This window comes from Podarcis gaigeae (assembly GCF_964106915.1).
Source record: "Podarcis gaigeae genome assembly, chromosome: 3".
Taxonomy (NCBI): Eukaryota; Metazoa; Chordata; class Lepidosauria; order Squamata; family Lacertidae; genus Podarcis; species Podarcis gaigeae.
In genome coordinates this window covers 70,437,231-70,448,116 of record NC_139680.1, presented here as the reverse complement: position 1 = coordinate 70,448,116, position 10,886 = coordinate 70,437,231, and the positions used below count along the sequence as shown (strand labels likewise).

Sequence of the window (10,886 nt, the reverse complement as noted above, 5' to 3'; positions counted from 1 at the left end):
TGAGATCGACATTTCCTTTGTAGGTTCCTCATTTGAGGCAACTGTAACCTCCAAGGGTTGAACTGCTGCAATTAAAATATCATTTTATACACTTATTTATGAAGTAAAAAAAAACTCCACTTTCCCAGTAACAAAAAAATTTCTCTGCTCCACTATCTAAGAAACTATTTTATATGAGAATGTAGTAATTTATTATAAAAATGCCAGTGTTAATAATTTAATATACATAAAGATTTAAGTAAAGATAACCCTGTCAAAGCCTAGCTTCATTTTGACTTATGGGAGCAAGAGAGGAGTTACAACAAGCTTGCAAAACCATATCCACTTACCTGGGAGTAAGCCCCATTCAGCTTAATGTGACTTACTACTGAATGCATAGGATTGTGCTGTTAATGTATTAAAGGTAAAGGTAAAGGACCCCTGGATGGTTAAAGTCCAGTCAAAGGCAACTATGGGATAGTGGCACTCATCTCGCTTCAGGCCGAGGGAGCAGGCATTTGTCCGCAGACAGCTTTCTGGGTCATGTGGCCAGCATGACTAAGCCGCTCCTGGCGCAAGGGGACATGGTGATGGAAACCAGAGCTGTTTACCTTCCCACCACACTGTTACCTATTTATCTACTTGCACTGGCATGCCTTCAAGCTGCTAGGTTGGCAGAAGCTGGGACAGAGCAACTGGAGCTCACCCTGTCGAAGGGATTCGAACCACCGGCCTTCTGATCGGCAAGCCCAAGAATGGTTTAGACCACAGAGCCACCCGTGTCCCATTGTTAATGTATTACTCAACATAATTATACATTACCGTGGCAATTCAAAGCCTTATTTATGCCTTGTAACTTGTTTTGTCAAAAGAAAATGACCAGATGTTCCACTTAGGGCCATATGAGAACATTAACAGAGAGGAACAGCTTGAGTGCATAACCTTTCACAGGGCTATTTAGTACCAAACCTTCCAGTTCTTAACAGGCCAAAGGAAAAAAAAATAACTTCTCCCCATATTTCATTATTTGTTGCTGTAAGTCACTGACCAAAAGCAGTTTCTCTTGTATATATACTCTAACTCTAACTGTTCCGGATAATTTAAGATTCTTCCTTTTCCCTGAGTAATGGTTTTGACATCTAATGGATAAAGAGACAGAAACCAACCAGAGCAGATTTGTTGTTGTTGTTGTTGGATAGCTTGAAGGAATCTGTCACTCTCTAAGATGCCAAATACTGTAAAAAATAATGATGCTACCTTCCCTCGATAAACAGAATTTTACACCGGAGAATGTGTCTGTGTTCTGCAATATACAATCTCATTAAAAACGTAAAACATTACACCAGTGATAGTGGTGGTGCTGGGAATCTTTTTAATGAAAACAATTTTATGAAGGCTCACTTTCCCTCAAAGAAGTCAATAAAGTATATAGAGAATGCCAGATCAAATTATTTTTTTCTTCAAATGTCCATATTAAAGTTCTATGTGATTAGCAAGAATCCTGACAATACTATGAGTTACTATGACTTTATTGAATTGTATTGTTTTGATGAATTTGTTGTTATTTGCTTTATGATACTGTCTTTGATATTTTAGTGATAGGAATGTTTGTTGGGTTTTTAAAAAATACTATTGTGATTATTATTTTACCCAGGATGCAGAGCACATGGATTTTCCCTAGCCCAAAATTTATTCTCACAATAACTTTGTGGTGTTAAGAGATGGCTAGTGAGCTTCATAAAGTAATGGACTAATACAGGACATCCTATTATGTAGTATTGAATCAATATGGAATCAATACAATTATCGTCACCAAACTATGGGTTGATATTAAATATTTTTATCACATCAGTCATCATTTTCCAAACAACACCCTGCAAGTCCTGGAGTAACATTTTCATTTGGAATATTGCACTGATGGAACAAAACTGTGCTACACCCCTATTTGGCTAATTGTTTGATTGCTTCTATTTATTATGCTCCATCTTTCCATTCAGTCTCCATGGCCATATGTTTCTCCAGTCCAACTTTCCCCCCTGCTAATTTGATCTCCAGTTGTTCTTAACACCTGAATTTTGTTCCTTCTGTTCCTCATTTCTATAGTAGACTTTTCTTCAAGATTATCCAGCCCCTTCCAAAAAATTCCATGCTGAACAGTTGTTTCCTACCTTTTGTTTCTATTTCGGCAATTGTTAGAGGAACTAGGATTTAATTAACCCTTCAGACATGGTTGTGCAGAAGCATTAGTTTAATATACTTGTGACAGTAGCTTCATATAGTAACTATGCTTGATGGGAAATGATAACAGGAAATTCTGCTTCTTACAACACTAAGAATTGCTGAAGTGACTTTTTCTAAGCTACAGAATCCAATTTAGACATGGTAATTGCAAATGCACTTTTTCAGCTATTGAATGTCAATGCTCCAGTATTTCACAACCTTTGATAAAAGAGATGGTTACTTCAAGATAAGTCATCTAGGTCAAATTTGTGGTGTTTTTTTATAAAAACACCCCATTGATTTTAATGGAGCCTGAATTCCTTAATAGGGAATTGATTAAGAATTTAGGGTCGCACTTTAAGTCACACCAGTTTCTAGTGCCAGCTTTGAGGGGGTCCTGGGCAAGGAGCCCTAATGCACCACATTAGTGCTCCCTGCAATCTTACCAAGCAGCATCAGAGGCTTGTATTGGCAGGTAGTAGCACTGAAAAAAGCAATGCTAAAACAATTTTTTATGGCTCAGCACTGAATTGGGTGGTGCAGCCACCAGGGAACTAGGAGTCTGATGGCAGTGATCAGAGGACAACATAACATGAAGCAGGTAAGCAGGAGCTCACTGAACCAGATGGCACAGCACCAGGGCTTTTAGAACCAGAGTTCGAACCATTACAGTGGTCTGCTGGACTTTAGGAACCAAATGCCTCCCAGGCTCCCACATAACCTCACCAGTCCAGCAGCACAAGGAAGTACCAGGTGGGACACTAGGCAAGGTAGGAGGAATGTCCATCAACAGGCCAGAGAATGGCCTTTGAAAAGACCTGAGTTCTCCAAAAGTGAGTAGAACCTAGAAGAGATGGAATGGAGGCAGAGGCTCAAAAGTCCTCATTTCACTTGCTCACCAGGTCTCCTTGGTGTTGTAACAACCAATTTGCCTTGTTCTGTGGGGTCATTTGCAGGAAAATAACAATTCCGATCTCCTGGGCAGACATCAACCCTTCCAAATGGTAAAATAAAAAATCACAATTTTTCAGGCACAATTGGGGAGGAGGAGTTTGGTCACTCAACAGTGATGTCATGGGCACCCATTTAATAGTTCTAGCATGCAACCACTTTCCATATGAAACTAATGAGCTCAATATTAGGACACACTAGCTAGGAAAAATATGATGTGAGTATTGAGGAAATGCAATACTCCTACAAGAGAAATATAGTACATTGTGAAGGAAAGATATCAGGACACCCATGAACATATGGCAACTGTGAATTTAAAGTATGCAGGGATTGTCCAAAAAATTAGGGCAGTATATGGGCAGTATAATTTGAGGTTTCCGTAAATCCCTCAGTAGGGAACACAATATATACACATTGTAGAGTCCAGGGGTAACAGATCTGACATGTGGAAGCAACTGTGTGTTGCTATCCATCACCACCCAAGGTTTCCCTCTTGCAGGTCCTTTTGCCTTTCACCACACAAATGAATGGACCAAAGTGTCTGTCTATCTATTACAGTACAATTTCTTTGTTTATACAAATATGAACACTTGGCTTCATTTAGCTGAATGGAGGCAGTGCAAAAGGGCTTCAAACGGGGGGTGGGGGGTGGGATAAAGGAACCATGAAGGGAGCGACTTTTTTTGGCACTTAGAGCAGCAAAGTAGCTTCTGCTGGCCCTTCCTGTGTGAAACAACTTTTATCTGGAAAAGCTCAAAGGCACAGAGAGCTGGATTTCAAGAAATTCCCAGATCAATCTAGATTCTGTTAGAAAGGCATCTTGTCTTGATTTAAGCAGTTAAGATAAAGTAAAATATCCACCTCCCTAGACAGTACATTTACAAACTGTTAACATTTGCACTCTGTAATCTATATATTTTAACCTTTCTTGATATATCAGTCCCTGCAGGCCATCCCCTGAATTTCTTCCCTGTTCTTGAGCTGTTTTCATGTGTTCTAAAAATACTTTTACAAGGCATTTTGAAAGGCCAGAAAGGCAGTGGAGTCTTACAAAATGTGAAACAATGTGAGCTGATTACATGAAGCCTAAATCACATTTGGGTGTAGTTTAATTGTCTTATCAAGTTTTAACTACAAGAGCTGAATTAATCCTTTGTTATTCCTTTCTTGTTTATCTTCATTCCATAACTAGACTCTCAACCACCCTCACTCAAACAACCTTCCAATGGGAATCAGCTGCTTTATAGCTACTGGAGGCTGGTTCAGATACTTGCCCAGATGGGGTGAAGCTCTTTCATTCTATCGGTTTTTTCTCAGACTGCCCTTGGTAGTGGGGGGGGGGGGACCCAATTATTGTTCCCTATTTGTGAGGTGGAAGAAGATGGGAGTCTCCCTGCATTCAGCCTTGGTAGAAGAAGAGCAAAATGGGGTGAGGGGGAGAAAGATGAAAATAATTCAGATGGTCATCAGCTTCAACTGACAGCGGAAGAATGTTTTGCAACATTTGTACATTTGACAAGCACTTTGGAAACTGTTATTATCTGTGGATATAGGGAGCTGAAAGAGAGGGATATTTGAGAGATTTCCAAAGGAGACTTACCTAGTAGTACTATGTCAACAGATTATTTGGATGAGATAAAAATGCATATTGGACAAAGTTCACAAATATTTCAAGGTAGTAGCATTTCAACGTAGAGTCTGGAGTAGAGCAGCGAGGTCAGCGCCACACAGATGCACCAGTGCAACTGCTTCTGCCAATCTTATGCTTGCAGTAGTGTACAAACACTACCCTGATCTCACCACCATGCCTTTGCAGTCCCATTCATGTAAACAGCAGTGTGGGGAGCTCTGCCACACCATACATACCCTACTGTTCTCATTGAGTTCTCATCTCAGCACTTACACTTCTTGGTTTAATTAACTCTCATTCCCCATTAGATCTGAACTGGAAAACTATGATTACTAGGATTGGAACAAGCCAGGATCTTAAACCACGGTTACTTCTGATCCTAATAACTATAGTTTCAGGGTTCGTGTGTAATTGGAAACTATGGTTAATTAACCCAGGAAGTGCTGAACTGCAATCCACCTTTAAGAGAGAGAGGAAGGAAGGACGGAGGGAGGAGAAGGAGAAGGAGAAGAGTTTGGATTTGATATCCCACTTTATCACTACCCTAAGGAGTCTCAAAGCAGCTAACATTCTCTTTTCTCTTCCTCCCCCACAACAAACACTCTGTGAGGTGAGTGAGGCTGAGAGACTTCAGAGAAGTGTGACTAGCCCAAGGTCACCCAGCAGCTGCATGTGGAGGAGCGGGGAAGTGAACCGGGTTCACCAGATTCACCAGATTAACCACTACACCACACTGGCACACCATCTATGCACTGGTGATGCGAAGGTGAACCATAAGAGAACCAAGTCTCATACATATCTGTTTAATATATACAGCCGAACCAGGCCATTATCATGCTGATGTGAAAAGACATGACGTTAGGAATAAAGATGACTAATGTGCTTAAAAATAGCAAAGAAAATGAAGATAAAGCCATTAAAAACTTTTTGGAGTACTTTTTCACCTTTCTTTTCTGAGTGCTTTTCATAAGATGGCTGGATGGGGACTAGAAGAAAAAGGGAAATCTGGTAATTTAATTTATTATTTACTAAGAGCAGCATTAGAGTCAGGGAATTCAGCACAATTTTATGGGATTCAGGTACCAAATGTGTGATTGAAGGCAAAAGGCTTCTGGTCTTCTATCTCACAATTGACTCAGATTTGCCATCATCCACTTGAAAGCCTGTCATGCTTTATTTCTTAATTAGTAACTTGTCAAAAAGTTTGAATATATAACTTCAATGTTAGCTTTCCTCCATATGCACACTTACTTTTTATTGGGATAATGAGCTGAGGAATGACAGGAAGGATCTTGTTCCCTCCATGCTCCAGCATGTCATGGATGCCTTGCCGAGCAAAAAATTCATAGGGAAATTGCATTTCACATAGACCATCGAAAAACAGTGGCAGATAGTGATGATAGTCCAGCTTCTCTATCTCCACCTGGAAGTGCACACAGGGGGGGGGGGGGAAAGAAATCTAAATTAAGCCTACATGATGTCCAGGCAAACCAAAGGACTCATGACACAGTTTTATTGAGCAATACAAGATGCCAAGTGTAATGTTTGCAGAATGATGGATTCCTTAGTTCTTGCCCAGTAGAACAAAAGCAATGATGTTTAGAAATTTGTTTTTTTACATTATTATTTCTGAATATTATTTGATATGACTGATCTGGAGAAAAAGGCTCTGAATCAGTATGGAGGTATCCTTCCAATGAAGAATAAGGTTGAGTCTAACAGGTAACTGATTCATCAAATGCAAGTCTGACACAACTGAAAGGCCAAATTAGTTATAACTATAAGAATATTCATGATATGCCCACAACAACAAAAGATTTAACCAGAGACATTTAGATGCTTACTTTGGTAACTCTTAAAGTACACATCTGAATTTTTGATCTTGTATCTCCTCTGGAACGTTATCAGATAAAGGAATGAGCTGAAAACATAATGATTAGAATACAGGTCTAGGCTAGAATCTTAACCCCATTTACATGGGAGCAAGCCCTAATGACTTCAATAGGACTTATTTCTGCATAGACATGATTAGGATTGTGCATTCAGCAACTGTGGTCAGGATAAATTTTCTGTGCAACATTCTGCAACATGAAATTGGATATAACGTCTAGACCAATGCCAATCCTTCATTTGGAAAGGATAAATGCAAATATTGGGAATAAACTATGTATTTTATTGAAGCTGACATTTAAATTATGAGATAAGTCATTCATTGAAGTAAAAAAAAAACAAAAACCCTGCATTCTTCCATTTTTTCCAGCATCTTGCAGAACACATTTTTAATAATGCTGACATCTAAGAATGCTCCCTCTAGATTAATAGTTTCAATGTGAGAGAACCAAGTCCATCAAACACAACTTTGAAGTCAAGTTTAATTTGGTTTATTTCATTACAACAGACTATATTGCTTCAGAACTATTATCAAATTCAAATTATTGTCTATTGTTTTCATTAATACACGGAGTAATCCCATGGAAGTAAGGGGGGGGGGGAGAATCCTTGGCAGAGCTACTACCATTTCTTAAGCCTGTTGGCTCAATGTGGCAAGAATAAGAAATGGGATAGCTTCCCCCTTTTTATTTCCCCTGTATCAAAATCCACCCACCCAATGACACGAATGGGAGGGAAATTACCTCAGCTACAAGGTTGATAGAGTTCTTGGTCCTTTGGGAGGGTGTCAAGGAAATAAGGGTTGGAGGGGTCATAAATGTTTTTATTAATTAAAGCTTTTATAATTTTACACTAAGATGAAGAAAAATTTGGGGGGGGAGAGCCAGTGTGGAGTAATGGTTAGAGTGTTGGACTAAGACTTGGGAGAGGAGGGTTCGAATCCCAACTCATCCGTGAAGCTCACTGGGTGACCTTGAGCCAGTCACCATCTCTTAGCCTAACCTACCTCACAAGGTTGCAATGTGAGGATGAAATGGGGAAGAAGAGAACCATGTATGCCACCTTGAGATCCTTGGAAGATAAAGGTGGTGTATAAATAAAATAAAATAAAGTAATAAAAACTAAAATTATACAGAGTTAAATCATGATTACAAAGCATCATGGCACAGCTGAGGAAAGGAAACCAAAATGTGACAACAGAAAACCGTGAATGGTACTTCTATGCTTCAAACTTTCCATGGTGGTACTGGAGGCACCTCCAAGGATGTTTGTGCCACTTCAGAAGCAGAGCTCATCTCATCCAGCTGAATGGCAGCTACATTCTAAGGGCTCTTCAGCTGACTGTAGGACTGCAGCCATAGTTGGTCAATAATTCTCCTAGTTTGACCCACATTAAACTAGCTTGCTTTTTCATGAGAAATGGCCAATCTTGGATTAGATTTGCAAAACCTCTTTGAGAGTTGTGTTTCCAAGATACAGCTGTCCCCAACGTTTGTTGCGACTAGCAACTGGTACCACTTTGGTAACGGTTTAAATGATATTGGATTTCTTGAAGAATCTGCTGGGCGGGTGTGAAGCCAACTGTTCTTTATCTTGCAGTGTTTAATGTCCTCCCACAACATGGAATCCAGAAATATTTTAGCATTAAATTCCACAGTGTGAAACCTTTTACTTTTGTGTTTATCATTTAGCTTTGAAAAGTGTCTATTAAGCAAACATGCCAAGATAAATAGGATTTTTTGTTAACACCCACAACAGGCTTCTACATTTTTCAGTTCTTCCCACAAAAACTATTTTGAATCAAAACTAAAAAAATCCTTGGCTGCACTTAACCATGTCTGCTGAGACACTGCTAACAGCTGTCTGTAGATACTCCCTCTCATAAAGAGAACAAAAGTTACTACAAACTATGCATATAACAAATGTATAAACCACAAAGCCGAACAGTAAGCAGAAGATCAGCAATTGCCCTTTCTCTGAATTTTCTCACCATCATTTATTTCCAAATTAAGTTTTCCTGTGCTTCTGGAGCTATGGCCAAAATAGCACCACCCACCCACAAGACTGAGGTAGCAGCAGATTCAGGAGCCTCTGATTTAGCTGGAATAGCTACAGAAGAATTTGTGTAAATTTCATTTGTTGTGATTTTTTATAAGTGTAAATTTTAATATTTATTATAAAGTGAACTTCAGTACAACATTTTGTATCCTCAGAGTAGCTCCCAGGGTAATTCTTCCAAGTATCACTGGAATGAGTCATTCATGCACCTTCCTGATAGATAGTTTCTTGGCTATTTGTCATTGATGGAACTGTCTCCAGTCCAATTGCATGAATGACCCATTTGTTTTTACATGAGTGCACACATGGGAATTGCTCTAGGATGCAAATGCCACATCGAACTTGGCTTTTTATATTGGTATCATAGGAGAAATTGTATTATTATCCCTTAGCACCTCAACTTTTTAAAACAACAACAACAACAAATATTTCTACTCAGTAAATACCAGAAAAGAGAATGCAAGCCCATTTTGTGCTAGAATCAAAGGGTATATATGGATATGTCATAGTACCTAGAAATATACAGAGAGAAATATGCAGCTCGGGACCACAAAGGCATGGTCACTGGGTGTATAAAGATGTTATAGAGCTGTATATACCCTAAGCAATTATTTATAAAATTGCCTTACTCTCTTGGCAGAGATCCTAATGTGATGATATTGAAAAGCATGACTTGTATTTTCCCCTACTCATATGTGAATGCTAATGCACATTATATATGTCATTGCCTTTTTCTTTAAAGTGAGAATTCACAGTAGGAAAAAATGTCACTCTTTTCTGCTGGTTTCCATTTCTTTTTCAGTATCTCCCTAAAGATCCCCTGAGAAATCCCTTAAAAGCTAGCCATAGAGCATGGTTTACGTGAAAGAGAGAGACATGCAGACTCTTTTTAAGCAACAACAGAAAAGGGCCATGGTCAGTGAAGGTCTACAAATAACATACTTTGTGGCAGATGAGGACCTGAAATCCTTCTTGGCTGTCAGATTCTGAAGGCAGATTCTGGAACTGCCAGCCACTCACCCCCAGCTGCAAATCTTAGAACAAACCATTAATAGGCCAATCATTTGAGTCCACAATACCAACCAGCCCAATGAAATTGTGATCCAATGCTCACCCAACACCAAGTACAAAACAGAAAGTCTGGACTCTGGGGGCGGGGAGAAATCAGACTGCTCATACTAGGCAGCAGCACCAAACCACACAGCTCTGCTACTGACATATTGAAAGAAGAGATATACAGATGCCTTTGTAATCTTGCAGGGGGGAAATAAAAGCTCATGACATGCTGCTTTGTCTCCCCCAGATTCATACACAGAGATCAGAACTTCAGGCCCAGAATTCAATACTGAATGGGTCCTCTTTGGAGCCTTAACTTAATGAAACTCTACATAGAAAATTTTTCCAAGTTTAACCCCAGGCTATGTATGGCCTCCCAAGAGAAAGGTTAGTTAAAGCCTCACATATGAGAGATGGAGGAGCAAGTGACTCAGCAGCAAACCAAGCCATACAACAAGTAAACTTTGGAGATGAGATCATTCCATTAATCAGTGTAGCTTGCTACTTAAATTTATTTAAAAACCATATTTTAAATCTTACAAGCTTCGTGATTTTCACCTACAAAGTGTATGAAAAACAACAAGCTGACAGATATCCCTGAAGAGAGCACACTACCACCAGCAAGAAGAGGAAGAGAACTGACTGATAAGCAGACAGCTATTTCCTGGTTATTGTAAAGAAAGTTAATAGCCTTCTTATGGAACCTTAAGATCTGTATTGTTATTTGAGTTGGGGATCAGTCCTACACCCATAATGTTGATGGCTGGGGGCAGGGTGGTGGCAAGATGAAACATGGACCCCTCCGCTGGTGAAGAGGAACACTACTGAAGAGTGGGGCTCCACCGTGATAGAACAGGCCCCTAAATGGGGCTTTTGGGGAGATGAGCCATTGCCAGCTGAGGAGTCCAGTTTAGGCCCCTCTGCTGTGCAGCCTGCAACTGGCCTAGCAAAAACTCAATGAAACTGCTCCCTCACATTCCACCTTGACCAGTAGGAATCAGCAAGGTTTCGGATGCAGTGGTGGCTCTGCAGCTCTAATTGTTTTCTGTCCAGGATTAAGATTACTCTGCCCTTCTGCCTTGGACAAAGATATAGAATCACA

General features: G+C 39.7%; 1 protein-coding gene across 2 annotated transcripts in view; it reads right to left on the bottom strand.

Moving 5' to 3' along the window:
* PACRG (parkin coregulated) overlaps positions 1–10,886 on the bottom strand; it is a 210,932-nt gene that overhangs the window by 104,053 nt on the left and 95,993 nt on the right. For both annotated transcript variants that reach the window (XM_083732803.1, XM_083732802.1), the window contains exon 3: positions 6,032–6,203. In XM_083732803.1, the coding sequence (XP_083588929.1) occupies positions 6,032–6,203 (172 nt within the window). The remainder of the gene's footprint in view (positions 1–6,031; positions 6,204–10,886) is intronic.